Source organism: Scleropages formosus, chromosome 19, assembly GCF_900964775.1.
Source record: "Scleropages formosus chromosome 19, fSclFor1.1, whole genome shotgun sequence".
In the NCBI taxonomy this organism is placed as follows: domain Eukaryota; kingdom Metazoa; phylum Chordata; class Actinopteri; order Osteoglossiformes; family Osteoglossidae; genus Scleropages; species Scleropages formosus.
Genome location: NC_041824.1, coordinates 22281145 through 22299496, shown reverse-complemented (window position 1 = coordinate 22299496; position 18352 = coordinate 22281145). Strand labels below are relative to the sequence as shown.

Below are 18352 nucleotides of genomic sequence, written 5' to 3'. Positions count from 1 at the left end.
TGAGCAGGACCCGGCAAAGCCCACTGCGCTACCGTGTCCCCCCCCTCAAAGTGTAACTTCATAAGTAATGTCATCTTCACAAGTACTGAACTGATGTACCGAGCTACACGCCACATCACGGACAAGGTTAGAACTAGCACATGAACGTGACACGGATTCCCAGCCGAAGCTCCTCTTGCCGATATCGTTGGAATGTCCGCTGTAATGGGATCAAGGGACACTACAAAGGCGGCGAATTAAACAAAGGAGAGGCTCAGAAAACAACCTAGTTCTCCTGCTTTCTCTGACTTTCAATACAGCAGGAAAACTGTTACACTAAACTTCTTTCACAAGAGCCAACTTCCAAAACCCGCGGGGGGGGGGCGAAAACACAAGCATTCCAGATGTCCAGAATTACAGCAGGAATGCGTCTTGTTTATAATAGTTACAAATTAGCTATAAATTCTCCCGTTTTTTTTTTTTTGTCCCCGTTTTTGTGGGCCATGGGTTCCTCCCTGTCCATCCATCTTGGTCATCTCCCCAGGTCTGACATGATGGACTGTGCCGGGTGGGCTCTCCTGGTTCCCAAGATTGAGTTGCACCGCTCACACAGTACAGTTAACCCCTCTGCATCCCTGGACCATGAGGTCTGTGCAGCACCAACCAGAGAGAGCGCCACCTCTGTTCACCTGCCCCCAACCATGGAGGCTCTTGACCATTGAGGCTTACAATAACTGATAATGCATTGCATAATCGCTACAGAAGCAATGAAAAATTGTGCAGATCTGAAATTACATTCAGTTGTAGCCTAGATTTGTAGCATTTATGTGACGCTCAACACCTTAGAGAAGACCCCTAAAAAGGCTCGGTGCAGAAAGCACCAGTTTTTACCATGGGTCCAGAGAACAAGGAAATTCAGAGGGAAAGTGATGGTGAGAGTGTTTGGATACCCATTCCTTGGTAGACAGAAGACTTGTGGCCAAAGAGAAAAGAGGAATGAGTCCACCACAGCAGCTGATGATGATGATCCACGTACACGTAAAAGGCACTGGCAGAGGAACTTTGGCCAAGCAATGGGAGAGTACGGTGAGTGTGGAATGCACACCCTGATCGCTCTCAAGCTCACAGGAAGCAGCGTCTATCACATTTTGTTTGGCAATTAACCCATCAATATCCATGTCTTTCTAAGACAAATTCCTTTGCAGTGTGAGATTTAACAGGATGCAACCTCACCTTTGCATCTGAAATCTAAATTCACGGTAGGTCGCATTGAAGTGACAAACTGCACTACCTGTTGACGCATAATGTCCTTCAAGGCTGAATGATGATTTGTCTAGTTGACCAATACAGTGCTGCCTGTCCTGCTGAACTGAAATCAAAGAACAGAAAGCCAGTAAAGTTATCACTGACGTTTAAAATTCACGTCTGTCATCGTAATAATCCAGCTGTTGTTTTCGATCACATCCTTCTACCTCTTCCTTGCTCATCCTTACATCCCACCTGCTGTAGCACTCCAGTCTACCTCGGAATTGATCATGGAGTGGGGAGTTGGGCTGAACGGTAGGAGCAGTTAGAAAGAAGCACTATGCTTAAGACCATACAGTCATAACCCAAAGACTGCTGATTAGTTGAAATACATCTACTCTATGGCTCTACCTAATCTGAATTAGTCCTATAAAAATACCAGGCTATAAAAAAGGTCAAATTCTGAGTAGCATTTGAGAAAATAATAATAAACCCCATCATCTCTAAGAGACAGGACAGAAGCTCATAGCCCCTTTGCAGTACATGCAGAAAGAAAATGCTCAAGTGACATGACTTGAGATGAACCAACTCCTAGATCTGGATGGCACTAATCCTCAGAACTGGCTGTCCTTCAGGGTACAGACAGAGTACACCTCTCTCAGATTTCATCCAGAGCCTTGAAGCACCCTGGCAATCCAGGAAATGAACGCAGGTCCCCCCTCTAATTCAATTCCAGTTGGCTTGGCCTCAGTCAACCCACAGTCTCAGCACCCTCAGGCGAAGATCTTTGTGGAGATTGACAATCCCTGGTGACCAGATGACTGGCACCTAAAAAAGTAAATGAGGCTCATGTTGAACAATTACATATCAAAAATAGACTCAGAACCCTTTCCAAAAATGAAAGCCATTCCTTCAACTGAATTACAAAAAAATGGTGGCATGACTCAGCAGAAGTCGTTTCGATTGGTCATATTGGCAAAACAAGCAACAGGGAAGGCAATATCACAGATGATCAGTGAAAAAACACCTACAGTCATTGGAGAACAGTGGGTGGGAATCACTAAAACATCTTACTGGTCACTTTATTAGGTACACCTGGCTAGAGGAAACTAGTGGAGGTGGTGCACTGGTGTGGAGAGTGTCTTTTTGGACAAATTGCAGTTTTCAGTACCAGTTGAGAATTGTCTAAACACCAATGAGAACCAAGATATTGCTGCTGATCATGTTCCTCCCTTCATGGCCAGTATGGCCTTTCTCAAATGTATACTTCCAGCAGGATAAATGAGTCATTTCACACAGCACACATCATCTTGGGACTGTTCCACAAACATGGTAAAGCCTTTACTCCAGAGGCTTGCACAGTCCCCATCTAGTACCTTGTTGTTGAATTTATGGTCTTCTGGAAACAAAAGTGGGTAGCACATTATACTGGCAAAGTCTAGCGAATACAGTGGCTGGTAAGTGTGTACCCGGAGCACAATGCTGTCCCTTGCCGCCCGAAAAGTCACTCTATGCCTCAGCAGGGATGAGGGCATGCAGCCACTCAAAATCATGTGCAGTCACAACATGCCTCTTTGTACTGCTTCACTCAATGCTGTCTGATACAGGACTGGCATTTTGGCTCCAAACTGGGTTGATGTACATCCTATAATTCAACATTACTAATTGATTTTTTTTTTTTTTTTTTTTTAAGATTATGGTTGAACCTTTACTTTTTTTCCCCTTCTCAGGGAAGACATTCAAAGGTGCAGCCCTGTTAAAAGTTGAGATGAATAACAACTCAACTTTCACAGTGGGTGGGCCACCCTATGGTGTCTTGGTCACAGTCAGGAGTGATTAGAGGTCTGAGCATTCCGCCTCATAGTTGTACTTGGCCTCCTAACAGGTCGGCAGACACAAGTCTGTTTCTTTGACCTGGCTTGCGTTACTGCAAAGGCGTAATTGCGGGTCCTTTCCTGGACACTCCCATTATGTGACGGTCCTCGCATTTTATCTTTCAACATCTGCTTTCTGAAATGCCTCCATCAAAACCAAGAGGATTGTTTTACAGCATTCTTATAGCGTATTTTCATACAATGTCAACATTAGAAATGATAAAAATTATTGTATTATCCAGCAAGCTATTTGTACAAATAAACTCCGTTACCCTAAAAATCTCTGACACACCCTTTCACGTTGAAAACTTTCTGGTCTTGAAATGTATTCATTCTCCTCTGCTAAATCTCAGTGAGACACAATCTTCATCTTACATGAACAAATGAATGGCGATGTCATTAAGTATGTCTCTGAAGATAGACTTCATGATGAACAAGAGCTTATGGCCACTCTGACCATGTTCAGTAGATCGAATGGCTCCTCACCCAGTACCCTGTCCATCTGCACCCTGACAGCACAACCCTTCCTGTGGTAATTCAGGGAAGGACAGCCAAGTGTATTAACCCCAGACGACTAACATCGGTGTCAAAGCTCACAGGCACCATGCCAGTAAACAATGTGCTATGGGATGAGATCTAAACTCACTCAATGTCTTACTCTACATAGCAGCAGCAAAATCACTTGCATTTACACAAAGAGAAGGCAAGGTCCATAGACAAAATAGAAAAGAAAGGGTTAACAGGTGGAAATAAAGGGTGTGAGAAGGAAAAGATAGCAGAAACACATGGAGGGAGGCTGAGAGAAGCAGGAATTGTTCTGGGATGGGGAAGGGGGAAGGGTAAAATGAGCAGACAGCCAAAAAAAAAAGGTGGGACAGGAAAGACCTCTAGGTGGAGGGGCAAGAGAGACGGGATCCATCTACAACACAGCAGTTAAAGTGGCCCTCTGGATTCAAATGGCGAGCTAAGAGGGAACGGAGAGACACCACACAAGAGGGACAATTTGATGAGGGGACGTCTGTGTGACAGGGAAAACCCGACAGCTGAGCGACGTCAACAAAAGAGGCTCATGAGGAATTTCACCCTGCTTCTCAACCCTTTCCTCTTTGCTTGGGATTACCGTTTGCAAGTCAGTTTCCAGTTGCGTTGAGAACTTCCCGCAGACAAACGAACCGCGAGCAGTAAACTAAAAGCGAGCGGCAAAGCAGTGACCTCGCTCTTTTTCCACTGCTTTATGCTTTTAGCAGACAAAAGAAAGATCGAGAGCCCCAGCACAGTGAGCTCACTACGGGACAATCCTGCCGAGGCTCCCATCGGCACTACGAGCTGCCGTCAAACCCATCTCCACCGCTCTCCTCTCTCCGCTTATTGGTCCAACTTTGAAACCTGCCAAGATGTCAGCTGTGAAAACACAGCTATTATTCATTCGGACATTCTCCCGATACATTTCTGGCTAGACAATGCAAACAAATCTACAAACAAAAGCTCACAAGGAATGATACTTTTTACACAAACCTTAGTTTCTGTTTTTTCCATAATGTCAGCAGTTCTCTGTAATACCAATATCTGTTATGTGAACTATCTGCAACCGAATACTTCTTACATTCACCTCCGCGGCGCACTCTTTTCTCCTGAATGTCTTATGTAAACTCGGGAAATATTTTTAAATAAGGCTCTTGGTGCCTTTAACACCATTTGCACATTTAACGTACCGCAGAACTCACTATGTTCCATTTTATAGGAGGCAGGGATGTGGTAAACTAATGTTCCCTTCTTAACAGCCAAGACGGATGACCGCTGCCATCACCACCACATTTCAAAAGACAACGAGGGGCGGGCTGCGTCCAGTCAATGGACTGAGCATGCGGCCCGAGTTTCTCCGCCTCGTCACCCACGCCCAAAGCAGAGTACCCGTCTCCCCATCAGGGTGGGTCTCCACCAGACATCAACGTAAGCAGAGCTGGTGAGTCAGACTCCCAGGACCCCGTGGGCCGAACTATTTCCAGCCACAGCTGGGAGCTGCCGGCCAATCGGACAGGCTGAGTCCTCCGGAGGCAAAAAAAAAAAAAAACACACACACTAATAGCACCCTAATAGGTCCATCATTTCCATACAACACCCCTACCCACCGAAAAAAAAAAAAAAGGGACGGAAAGTAGGAGCATTAGAGATGTCATGTATTATTTTTGGTTTCTGTCCAAAAATAATATCAGATGGAAAAGGCAAAAGTTGAAACAACCTGCATTTGGACAATATTTTCAGGAGGAATGTTCCGTTAAAAAATCCCGGGAACACGTAATGAGAAACGCAAACCTCGTCTACTGTGTTTGTGCAACAATAAGAGTGTGTGCGCTCCAGACACCGCTGGAGGCGTATCAGGATGGCACGGGGAACGTTAGCGTAAGACGAACGCTCCGGATCTGCTTTACATCACCAACCACACTGCCCCACTCTAGAGCTCATTGATTCCAGTCGTTGTCCCATTCCTGTCCTCTTTTACCCTGCTACCCTTATTGTCCGTGTGGTTTATACCGTCAGCGTTACCCCATTCGGAGCTGGTTTCCACAGGACCTCTTTTCTTGCCATCTCAACGCAGACTTGAGAAAAATTATCCTCCGCTCATATTTCTTTACTCCACTCTATTGTTTTTTACTCCAATTTAAATAGTGCCATTAGGTGTACGTTATAAAGTACATCTGGATTTGAGCTATTGGAGAGAAATGAGTCAGCAATAATTCAGTCCACGAATGCGTTTGTGCTTTCCGCCTCAAGCAGCTCCAGACACAAAGCAGGGGATGCAGTGTGAACCGGAGCTGGCACCGCGTTGGGATGAGAGCGCGTTTCTTTTTCACTGCGTGAAGCACAGCGGGCCAGCCTCCTCAAAAGTACCTGAGCCGAGCTGCTTTTCTTCACCTGGCGCTGACGGGAATACAGGTGTGTGTGTGTCCCTATGTGTGTGTGTGTGTGTGTGTGTGTGTGTGTGTGTGTGTGTGTGTGCTGAGATCATAGGGAGGGTGCTCCAGGTACACTAGATCACTGGAATTGAGAGCGTCAAAGCAGACTGTGAGAAAACACTGGCCTCCTTTCTCCGCAGGGACACCTGACCCAGCAGCCTTTTACAGGGTAACCCGACACACGCAATTACCACAAAGCGACCTGACGACAATGGAGCGAGCGGGCCAACGAACAGAGATGGAGAGATGGAGGATAAAGGGAGCGATGGAGAGGAGGTGCAAGAGTAAAGAGCACAAGGCGGCGGAGGGGAGGAAAAAACGTCCCCGCCTTTCTGCCCGAAGAGTCGGCACCGAGCACCAAGGTCTGCGTTTAATCACAGAGGTACATTTTACCTATAGCAGCAAAGTTGGTGGTAAACTTATTTAAAAAAAAAGTGCAGAAAGCACTCGAAAAGATGTTTTTCCAATCGATTTTTTCCCTTGATTGCATTGTGAGGGAAAGCCGAAGCCTGCGTTTCCCGCTTTCCCCCTAAAACGGTCGCCCGAAAACATGGTAAAAACAGAGAAAGGGCTCGAACGCTCCAACCTCCTTCCTGAAATCTCGCTGCAAACCCAGCACGTGACCAGATTCACACCAAGAGAAGTAGCCACTTCCGCTTAAATTTCCTCCAATATGGTATAAATTTGCAAAGAAACGAAAGGAAGACGATGCGAAATCCCCCAGCCGCCCCGAGCGAACCGGCGGAGGCAAAATCTGCGGCCCCGCACCTTTCCCCCGCCTGCCACGGCCGTTCTATCGCTCTCTCCTCTCCCCCCCTCCCCCCCATCACCCACTGGCAGCAGAGCGATGGGGATTTCCTGAGGCCTCGCACCACAGACCCACGCTCACACGCTTCCCCACACGCTCCCCGGACAAGGCGATCGAGGCTCGATCCACACAGCGGCGTTGGCTCGTATCCCGCCAGATACAGTTACGCCCTGGGGCTCCGGTCCGGTCGTTCAAAATACGTCGTCAACCTCTGCAGTTTCAGGTCGGGGTTAAAAATAGGCAGGAAAAAATTCCCCTATGATTCCATATCGTGAATCACCTCGAATTACCAGCGAAGATCCCCAAGGTCACGCGTAGAAAATCTACAGCTGAGTAGTAACTCATTCTGGAAAGTAATTATAAAAAAAAAAAAAAAAAAAAAAAAAAAAAATCTACATGCAGTAAGAGATTGCACAGGTTCTTCGTTTATCATCTTACGAAAGCAAATGCGTCGCATGTCTTGAGTGGCCCTGAAACAAAATCCCACGAGTTTCCCCAGGTGACGCTGCCTTACAATTACTTATAATAACGGTGATGGAGCTGCGGCAGACCAAACACGGCTCGGGTGACGCATCATTCTCGTGCTTTTCGCCATAGTTATAAGAGATTGTGAGAAGAAGAAGGAAAAAAAAAAAAAAAAAAAAAAGAGAGGGGAGGCCAATGAGAGAATTGGAACAGTTGTGTTTATTCTTGGAGAGTTTAAGTTTAAAAAAAAAAAAAAAAAAAAAAAAAACAGCCATTCTTACAGCTGACAATGACTCAAGGCTGAGGGCGTTCGGCCCTTTGTGGCGGACTTCCTGTTTGTTTCTCCCTCGCCGTCCAGGATGGCGGTCAGCAAACGCGCGGTAACCCGACACAGCCGGAGCGGAACGCCGCCGGAAAAGAAAGCTCCGGACAAGATGGCGGGGGTCCTGCGTAACCGAGTGCCGCTGACCTGGGTCTCGACCCCGGGGCCAGGTGCTAGGACAGGCCCCAGGACAGGCCCCCGCCCCCTGTGCCGCACCGTCCTCCGCTCGCTCCAACCCGGGGGACACCCCTCGCAAGGTCTCGTGTTCGTGCCACACCTGAAAGGCCCCAGAATGCGGTTTAAAAAAATAAATAAAAAGAAAAATAGAAAAATAAAAAGATCATCCGTAATCTGACGGAACACTGTTTTTACCCAAAAGCAAAACGAGAATACAGTACATTCAGGGAAAAGTGGCGTGTGACTGTTTGTTGGATTAATGGTAATGAACCTGACCAGGCGGATCCACTTTCCGCAGCTACGCTTATTCCTTTCACGCACACTTCTCTTCTCTCCACATCCCGGAGAACGGAAGGAGAGACCTGGACACATGATTCTAGAGTACAGTCAGTGGGTCACATACCATAGTATACACTGGTTATACATCACACAAGTAGATGCATGTAGGTTTTTCCATTATTTAAAAAATACAGTACACACACACACACACACACACACACACACACACACACAATCTGAACCGCTTGTCCCATACGGGGTCATAGCAAGCCGGAGCCTAACCCGGCAACACAGGGCACAAAGCTGGAGGGGGAGGGGACGCACCCAGGACGGGACACCAGTCCATCGCAAGGCAGCCCAAGCGGGACTCAAACCCCAGACCCACCAGAGAGCAGGACCCGGCCAAACCCGCTGCACCACCATGCCCCCCGTTATATATAATATATATAAATTATTGAACATAAACACTCACAGTTCTTCCGTGAGCACTGGGTTGGTGCTGGGTGTCATTAAACAACAACGGCTCCAGTAACAGTGTGATCCACTTTTTAAATAACTTTTCTTAGTTTAAGAGTGTGCATATGTGTGTGCGTGTGTGTGTCTCACTAGAGCTATGGGTGCTGATGGATTTACAGAGAACAGCGGAGCACCCATGTTAAAGAGTGGCACGCAAAAGACACCAGGGGGACGAGGCCCCCTTTAAAACCATCACTACGGCACAGAGCCCCCATTGTACTGAGCAGGAAACCACCACTCCGACATTGCTGCCCCAGAGCGCGCGCACACACACACACACACACACACACACACACACACACACACACACACACGAGCGATCATGTAGACCCACATCCTCAAACACACACAGTCAAAGAGAGACACGCTCACGCAGACACAGACGGACGGAATGAGCGACACGAAAGCACATGCAGAGTCAGACGCACTCGAATACACAGGGAAACCGAGACGCGCTCGCAGAACGGGCACGCACGCAGTCGGACTCGTGCATGCGGACACAGAGGCGCGGAGGAAGTCCGACACGTAGATTCAGGTACACGCAATCAGGCAAAGACTTTCAGACGCACTGCCTGCCAAAGTGCCCACACACACACACACACACACACACACACACACACACACACACACACACACACACAGTCACACTGCAGTCATAATCTTTGCCAAGAGGTATAAAATACCAGGCAGAACCCCCTTTCCCTTTACAGACCCATTATTTGTCCAGCAGTCCATTAATATCTACTGTACTGAGCAGGTCTGTGCTCCCCCAGCCTGGAAGAAACCGATGCAGCGCCACTTTCGTGGGACGGACCACCTGGAAAGAGCTCCGCTTTCAGGCATGTCCAGGAATTAGTCGATGACCTTTTCCACCTTATAATTTTTGTGCCTCTGGCAAGAAAACCTTCCTGCTTAATGACCCTTTTAAACGAAACCAACAATCTCGACAAGGTCTTCGGCGTTCCTGCACCAGCTCCGCACCACGGCACGCCGAAGGTGAAGTCGCCGCCGGGAAGCATAGCGCTTCCAGCTGCTGCCTTGCACTCCAAGGACGTGGATTTGAATCCCACCCCCATAAACAAACGGTGCGATGCTGGAGTACACGAACATCACACGGGAGTCTTCAAACAAGGGAGCGTGGAAACGATAAGGAACGGCCTTTTCCGGGAACTCGTCCGAAACAGTCCACCTCCTACAGGTTCGGGGGGGGGGTCGGAAGCGTCCTTCTAGCGTCAGTGCCATCTGAGCGTGTTACCAGCTGCGAGAGGGACACACGTAAACTCGGTCACAAAATAAACAGAAGATTACATCCCACCCACTGCTGCTCCTGAAGGAGGCAGAAGCGGAGGAAGAAAAAAAGAAGGGAGATCGAGACACTTTTACTCAAACAGCGCACTTCTTCATTCCATCAGATCCCTTTCAGCGGCTTATGACTTCCGACCTTATTCCGGCACGCACGTGACCCCTCGGCCGGCCCCAGGGACGCAGGGAGCCGAGCTGCAGGCAACATCAAAGCACGAGCGCCGAGGGACGTTTTTAATATCGAGGACCACGTCCGCGCTCACCTCCTCTCTCCACACCTCAAACAAAAGCTGAGTTTTCCACGGCTCGGGGCAGAGAGAAACAATGTGGGAAGTAGACCGAGACATTTATAAATGCGCAAACAGTCCCGCGTCAACATGCGTCGCGACGCTGGGGTCCAACACTCGGTACGCGCAGGCGCTCCGCGCTTATCGGAACCCGCGACTTTGCGGACAACGGAAGGAGGACGGCAATTTAAGAGGGACTCGCACCGATGTGCCGGCGAACGTCGGTAAAGTCATTAACGCGCTGCGCGGTGGCGCGCTGCCAGCCCAAAGGAAATTTTCCCCCTCGAACCTCTCCCCACGGCCTCTGCCAAAAGCAGACCGCAGGAATTCACAGTGGTGGAGGAGCACGGGGCACTCTGAAAGATGATCCCAGAAGGACCCGCACAGCACCCCCTCCCCACTTCCACCAAAAAGGCACAACCGTGCGGTAACCTGCACGCAGGGGAGGGGAGACGTCTAGCCGTCACGTCGAACCCTGAGCGGCCAATTTAACGGCACCGAGGAACTAGCCATCCACGCCGAGAGCCCCGTGGGATCAGAATTCCAGGCCTTTCCACCCGAGCGCTCCCACACGCCTCGGGTGGAGGCCGCGCACCCCGACCCACCCGCCAGATTACAAACATTAAATGAACAAGGAACCGACGAAAAGAGGCACCTAGAGACGTGAAACCGGAGCGGAGGAGCAGACCCCGGCCTTGTAGCGCCACAGCTGTGTAAACCAACGCACATCTGCGTGCATCTGCAACCGCGTGTGGGGTCCCGGCCTGCGCGCGCAGGGCTGCATCTGAGCTGACGGCGCACGCCGATCCTTCAGGTAACCTCGGGAGCGCCACATCTCGCAGAACCGTCGGCGGCAAACCGCTCCCAACAACCAATTTCCTCCCGCTCCAGAAGAGGGGAAGAAAAGAGCTGGACGCATGGTGCCCGCCAAAGAAAACAGCGGGTGACCGGCGGGGATGCGGCTGAAGAGCTGGACAAGGGGGAAGCAGCAGATGCCTTTAGCACATGCTCTCAGGCAGGCTCGACCGCAGCGTTTTATTAGCGGTCCTCACGAAGCAGACAGCTCCGAGTATCCCAGCGGGGCTCGTTGCCTGTCCCCCAAGCGCTGACACCAGGAACTCCGCCCACCTGCACAGATTCTGTCAAAGTCATTAGCCTGCTGGTGTTACCGAGCTGGCACCGAGAGCCGCCGTGAGATCACCGCTCGCGGGCATTCAAGAGGGGTCGTTTAAGAAGAACGTGGCTAGAGGGGACGTCCGTGCACGAAGCCTTAACGCAAATTTGGCCCAGCGAGAAGGAAGCGGCAGAACTCCAACTGTGCAGCTTCTTACGCTTCTCTCCCATCAACGGCACTACAAAGTTTTTGTGCGAACCATTTGTAGTTAACTGTTATTCCATCTGTGCCACTCTCTAACCCAAATCCATACTGCGTAATTACATTTACTCATTTCTCTGACACTTCATCAAAGAGACTTACTATGTTAAACTACTTACAATTATTTACCCATTTATACAGCTGGGTTACTTTACTGGAGCAATTTAGGGTAAGTACCTTGCTCAAGGGTACTGCACCTAGAGGAGAGACTCAAACCTGTGACCTTTGGGTCCATCGGCAGCAGCTCTAACCACTACACTACGAGCTGCCCCCTTTAAGCAATACTTAAGAGCCGCAGTAAAGCGAAGAGCAGCAACATGAGCTGAAAATATACAATGTCACTCAGTACACACACAGGCTGAAATCGCTTGACCCAAGCAGGGTCGTGGCAAACCGGAGCCTAACCCGGCAACACAGGGTGCAAGGCTGGAGAGGGAGGGGGACACACCCAGGACGGGACACCAGTCCATCGCAAGGCACCCCAAGCGGGACTTGAACACCAGACCCACCAGAGAGCGGGACCCAGCCAAACCCACTGCGCCACCGCACCCCCTCACTCAGTACGGGTAATCTTAATTATATCACCACATTCACTTCTATTCCTGCCATAGCATTATCATATTTTATGATAAATACTACATACTGTAGCAGACACAAAACATTTCACCAGATGTTTCTAGTGGCCAGAGCGCACTGCTGCTGTAGCCTCAAGGAAGGTGTCTCACATGACAGTCTCCTGCAGAACCAACAACCAGCTGTACAAAAACTTCAAGTGACTAAAGACAGGCTTAAAGTCAGAGTTTTCTTTTTTTAATAATAAAAAAAAAAAAAAAAAAAAAAACATTTTGAATGCAATTTTATTCATGAACGCAAGTGGAAAACAGAAAAGTTTGACCGATGGTGCACTTTTGCCCAATGGTGCAATATCTTGAACTTGCAATGAGGCCATGACATGTAAAAACAATGACGTGCAAGTGTCTGAATATACTGTAATTCTGATGTTCCAAGAAGAGAAATCCATGACCCCTGATGTGAAGGGAAAGCAACGCAAACACTGCTCTTCAGGCCTTTCCTTTCTCTTCCTGAAAACCCCAGAGTTCAAGATCGGACACTTTCAAGTCCCTTTATCTTGCGCCGAGGCAGCAGATAATGAGCAGGGATCACTGACCGGCGAACTCACAGACGTGCTCTTATTTCCCAGAGAAATGCGCAACGTTGGAAACCGCTGGAGGTTTTTACAGTGCGTTATGGAAAAGTTGCATAACAGCTGCGAAACAGCAACTTCTACAGTCATACAAACTGTACAGATCTTTCCATCGCTGCACTTTTCCACTTCGAATGCCATAATGATGCAGAACATCCTGTCATCCGCCTTGTACCTGTCGACGTGACGAAGCAAAGAGTTTGTTCACAGAGAAGAGAACGCAACGCCAAGCCAATATACTTTTTAATCACCAAGCCGACGGCAAAGTGAAACTAATCTTGCAGAGGATTGAGAATGCACTGAGAGATGTAAAAAAAAAAAAAAAAAAAAAGTGGCTTGTGATCAACAGCCGGCATCAGATGTGGTTTCTGACAGATGTATTCAGGATGGCGCGGGTACAGATCTACACCATGTACTTAACTCCAAAAAGACAGCAGGCCAGGGGGACAGTTAGTGGTATAATGGTTAGCGCTACCCCTTTGGATCCAGAGGTTGCAGGTTTGATCCCCACCTCCAGCTGGAGTACCCTTCAACAAGGTACTTACCCTAAATTGCTTTAGCAAAATTACGCAGCTCTACAAATGGGTAAATAATTGTAAGCTTGTAACTGTAATAACCTTAACATTGTAAGTCGATTTGGAGAAAACCATCAGGTAAATGTAAACTCCAGACTTATGGTGAACTAATAAAATTAATTTCGAAAGGACACCTGGAACCAAGCGGAGGTCTATCTGGTTCAGCTGAGCAGACAGGCCCGATAATATGAATACGGGGACCTCCCCAGGATATGAAAGTGGGTGAGAAGGGTACCTAACGCTGCTGTAGGTTGGAAGGCGGCTGAACGGTATTTTCACGCTGATAATTAAGCCAACATTTTCAAAGACGACTGAAAAAGCTGAAGTTCAAATAAGTCTGGAGAATCGCACAAAATAATGCAACCAGCAGATCAGCACGCTGGTGTTACCACATGCTGAAAAATACATTTCCTTCAAATCTCAGGAAGTTTCTTTTTGTAGGCAGGCTGGTTTGATGAGACCGATCGCTTTACAGTATTGGTTCCCCTTTCTCGTGACTTTTTCAAAGAAGAGTCGCGTCATCGCTCTTCCTATACTTCGGCTTCAGTTGTGGTTTAACACGCTGCTCTCAGACTGACAGCCGAACACTGCGCCTTACGATTGTCATGTTTCTTCAAGGATAAATTTAAGAAACAGCCTCAATATACCATTTGTATAAATAGATCTGAGTAAAGTAACTAAATGAAGATGATATATGGCGGTCCATCAAAGCTGTACATTTAGGAGAGGTAACACGGTTCCACCGGTGTCATCAGCCATGCCCCGATTCTGAGCAGGGGGACAGGGTGAAGCAACTGATGTTGACTAGATACTGTGAGGGAGGGAGGGAGGGAGGCAGACGGTGTACTTTTTGTGGTTACCGCCTTACATCAGAAGCTTCCTGCTTTGAATCCCACTCTTGATGCAGAACCACTGACCCGGTATTTACCCTGAATTGCGACAGCAAGAAAACCCTGCTGTATTGAACAAGTAAATCAATTTATACTCGATCATCTAATACTGTAAGCTGTTTTAGATAAAACTGTCAACTAAAGAAAGGTCAACAGGAATTTCCTCCCACGGAGCAAAGGCGCATCTTTCAGGCGAACGCGCGACTCTCGACTGCCTACATTGTGAACGTTTGTGTGCGAGTGTGTTTTACACTGCTTTGCTGTATAAACAGGTGAATGATTGCAGGGAGTTTACCGCAGTGTATCTAGCACCCGAGTCACCTTGGACCAAGGTACGAGCTGAATACTAGTTGATAATCATCCTAAGCTGCTTTGTAGGAAAGAGCCTGCTGAATGGATAAATGTAAATGTTAATGTAGTAATGCAGTTATATGATGGTGCTCATCTATGACTTTAATCAGCTGCCTCCACATAACACATGGGGAGTCCCCACCTGCCATGTCACACCTACAGTCAGACGCTGGCAGGAAGCAGCCAACACTTGAGACAGCCCACCCAACACAAACACGTGATAGTTTATCTGTGCTGAGCTACTTTCAGCCCTGCTGATTGATAATCAATACGAACGATATGCACAAAAAAGTGCAAAAGGCGGCTCAACGTGTCTTAGCTTTCCCGCTCGCGAAAAGTCTAGACGCTGTCATCAGAAGCCCTGCCGCGCATGCTCCGTCATGTCCTCGGGACTCTTGCTGCGTGCAGCGCTCGCGTCTCGCGCACATCTGACCTGCGCGCGCTCAGCCCCCCCCCCCGAAAATGAGTGAAAATATTCAAAAATGGGCTTCCGTGCGTGAATCACCGTCCAGAAAGTACCGCACGTCACGTGAGCTGAGCAGTAAAACATTGTACAACCCCCCCACCCGCGACACCCCCCGCGTTTCAGGGACACAAAGTGGAGGAGTGAAAAGAGAGTCTTTAGTTTACTGCGAAGTATGGAACAACAGTACCGTATACTTTTGTTTTTTCATTTACATTCCTTACTGTTTCCTCGGATCCTCCTTGTCACGTGTAACTTCGGTGTATTTTTACAAACATCCTTAATAATATTACACGTACACTGACTGTTGCTGTTTTGTGTCAACTCCAGTTATGGTGTCACTGTGGAGATGAAATGGTGAAACCGTTACGCGCAGCTGTCGTCTTCTTGTCTTTAACTTAAGCGCGGTGTCAGTGCTCCAGCGTCCGTGCCCAGTGGTTCACTCGAACCCTAACCCTAAACTCAGTCAGTGTACGGACCGTCCGCCCAGCTGCGGCGTTCATTGTTGAGGCGCCGGCGGGGTCGCGAGCGGGGGTCGTTACAGCGCGTTCCTCGTGGGGTAGGAGTTCTCGAGGCATTCGGAAAATGTGCCCTCATCTCGATCTGCTTGTTGACGGAAACCGCCGGACGCTGCAAGGCGGCTCGCGAAGCGACCCTCACGTGTTTACAAACAAGGCGTGTTCGTCACCGCGCGCGCCACTACGGCGAGTGGCGAAGCGACGAACCCCGCGCGCAGAGCGACGAGTGCGCGCTCGCGAACAAAAGAACTGCGGGGGAGCCAAGTGGGTGGGTTGGTAGGTGGGGGGAGGGACCCCCCAGTTTTACGGTATTAGCTGCTCATACAGCGGCGAGGAAAGGACGGGGGAAAAAAATACAGTGAGCCACAAAGGAGCTGGATGAGAAACACACGAACGCGCGCGCGTGTGATGAACGTCGTAGTCCAGAAGTGCGCAGTGTCCCCCCCACGCACAGACAGTGTGTGTGATCATCGCAGTGGACCCCGCACTCTCGGGCCGCATCATCGCACTAGTTACTGCACTTTGTGTCCTTTCAGTTACACTTTTGACTTTACCACACTGTGCTGACAGCTCGCCGTAACAGCACAGTAAAGAAGACAAACGTCACTCTATGCTGTTAAATTCCTCGACCAAAGCAAAGAGAAACGGCGGACTGATGGCTTTTGAAAATCTAACCCCGTTACGAGTTTTGAAAAAAGTTCCCCCAAAGTGACGCACAGTGATTTGCACGGCGATTGATCCCGGCCACATGTACCGAGCAGACAAAAGAAAACGGAGCACATAACACGAACACTTAAGTCTTAAGACACATGGTAATTATCAAGAAAACGTCATCGTAACGTGCGTTAGTTTTGCCCCCTCACCGCTTCCCAGTAGACGCGCGAGGCGAGCTGCACTTACTTACCAGGACTAGAGCGAACCTCTCCTCGAGCTCCGTGGGGTCCGGCATGGGCACTTTTAACGGCATTATGTGTGGCTTCATGTCCGAGTGTCCATCCACGCTCTCTATATTCCCCATGGTGGACGGAGGCGAGCGAGTGTCTCCTAGAAGAGCGCGCGCGCTCTCCGTTTGAGTTAGAGCCGCTCCCCCAGCGCAGAGCTTCTCCTCTCAGGTTTTCCACGAAAATCCCACAGTGCGTGACTCGGACCCGGAGCAACAGCTACTTTCTGTCCAGACTCATTCTCTTCTTCGCTTCAGTCACAAAATAGACCCCCCCAGTCCCATACTCAGTCTGGCAAGTATCCTATGTAATACACAATCTAAACACTTGAATCGCACTTAATTTTAACAAACATTAAAGTTTCTCAACAGATGCCACAACTTTGTACAAGTACTTAAAGCGAATATATGTAAGCTAATTTTTTTTTTTCCTTCAGTGCTGCTGCCGTCTCTCTCCCGGGGCAGAAGTCAGTCCTGGGCTGGATGAAATCATTCTGTCCGACCGCACAGCCACTTCTCCGGGCTCCTCGTTCTTGGCCGCCGCTCCTTTCCATTCATTATTGTTATGTGAGCCTCATTAGGGCTCCTTCAGCTCGCCTCCACTCCGCAAGCGAAAAGAGGCGTGTTTGTCCCGCCCACCGCCCACAGAGGGCTACCGTCCATTGGACTGCTGGCCCGTCAATCAAACGCAGCTCACTGACTGTTCTGTCTGTGCGTAAATGCGCAGCTGTATAAACGGCGGCTGTTTCCAGTACACTCTCGCCATCTGCTGGCCAAGGTGCCGTATTGCCGACAAATCGCCAGGACCCTGGTAAACCGCACGACGTTTACCTCGGTTTCTATAACTTGTTATAACTCGTCATCTGTCACATTCGCAAGTACTGTAAAACACCGGCCGTCTATGAAATTCTACTAAACTACAAATTAAACTATTACTGTACTAAATGATTGATATGAATATATTAAACTATTACTAAGCTAGAGGGGAGCGCAGTGGATTGGACCGAGTCCTGCTCACCAGTGGGTCTGGGGTTCGAGTCCCGCTTGGGGTGCCTTGCGATGGACTGGCGTCCCGTCCTGGGTGTGTCCCCTCCCCCTCCAGCCTTACGCCCTGTTACCGGGTAGGCTCTGGTTCCCCACAACCCCGTATGGGACAAAGCGGTTCAGAAAGTGTGTGTGTGTGTGTGTGTGTGTGTGTATATATTACTAAGCTATTTGTAAGGGGTGTTTTTATTAACATTACTAGAAAAAATGACAAAAAATGCGAGGCATATTAAATTCAGCATCAGTATAGTAAACCGGAGGTCAGATTTTTCGTGTTCTTGTGTAGGTATTGAATTCACATTATATTTCATATTTATACATCCAAAATACTTATACTAATAATATATGCCACCTCTGTGTATTTACAAGCATGTAAACTATCTCGCTTAGAGCATTGTGGTTAAGGCTAGGAACAACCTGTGGGTTGTTGGATCAAGGCCCACAAAAGGATCTGCTGCAGGACTCCGATGCAAGGAACTTCCAGTTCCAGTGAAATACCCAGATGTACAAATATAAAAATTTGACTCAGATTTGGTGTGACCACATGGTAATTCACTAAATAATGGCAGTAATTTTAAAGGATGGAAGATAAAACCTTTACAGATCTCATTACAGCTATTAATGGTTGTTCTGCAAAGTAAAATAATTTCAGATTTAAAATTTGACTCAAAGACTTTACTCAACAGTTTTGCAGTGAAAGACAAATATGTACTGTTTTCATATTTTGGCTTCAGCTTTCATCTTTGCTTTAACAGAAATGTTATTGTCCACTACACAGTAATGG

The 18352-nt window shown here is 48.4% G+C and overlaps 1 protein-coding gene across 7 annotated transcripts in view; it reads right to left on the bottom strand.

Moving 5' to 3' along the window:
- Window positions 1-17133, bottom strand: part of LOC108939318 (formin-like 3) — a 36882-nt gene extending 19749 nt beyond the window's left edge. For 5 of the 7 annotated variants that reach the window (XM_018760558.2, XM_029246455.1, XM_018760557.2 and 2 more), the window contains exon 1: window positions 16489-17133. In XM_018760558.2, coding sequence (XP_018616074.1) covers window positions 16489-16602 — 114 coding nt within the window. In that variant the 5' untranslated portion in view covers window positions 16603-17133. The remainder of the gene's footprint in view (window positions 1-16488) is intronic. The other 2 variants (XM_029246454.1, XM_018760559.2) reach the window with 1 other exon arrangement.
- Between the last annotated feature and the right edge of the window lie 1219 nt (window positions 17134-18352).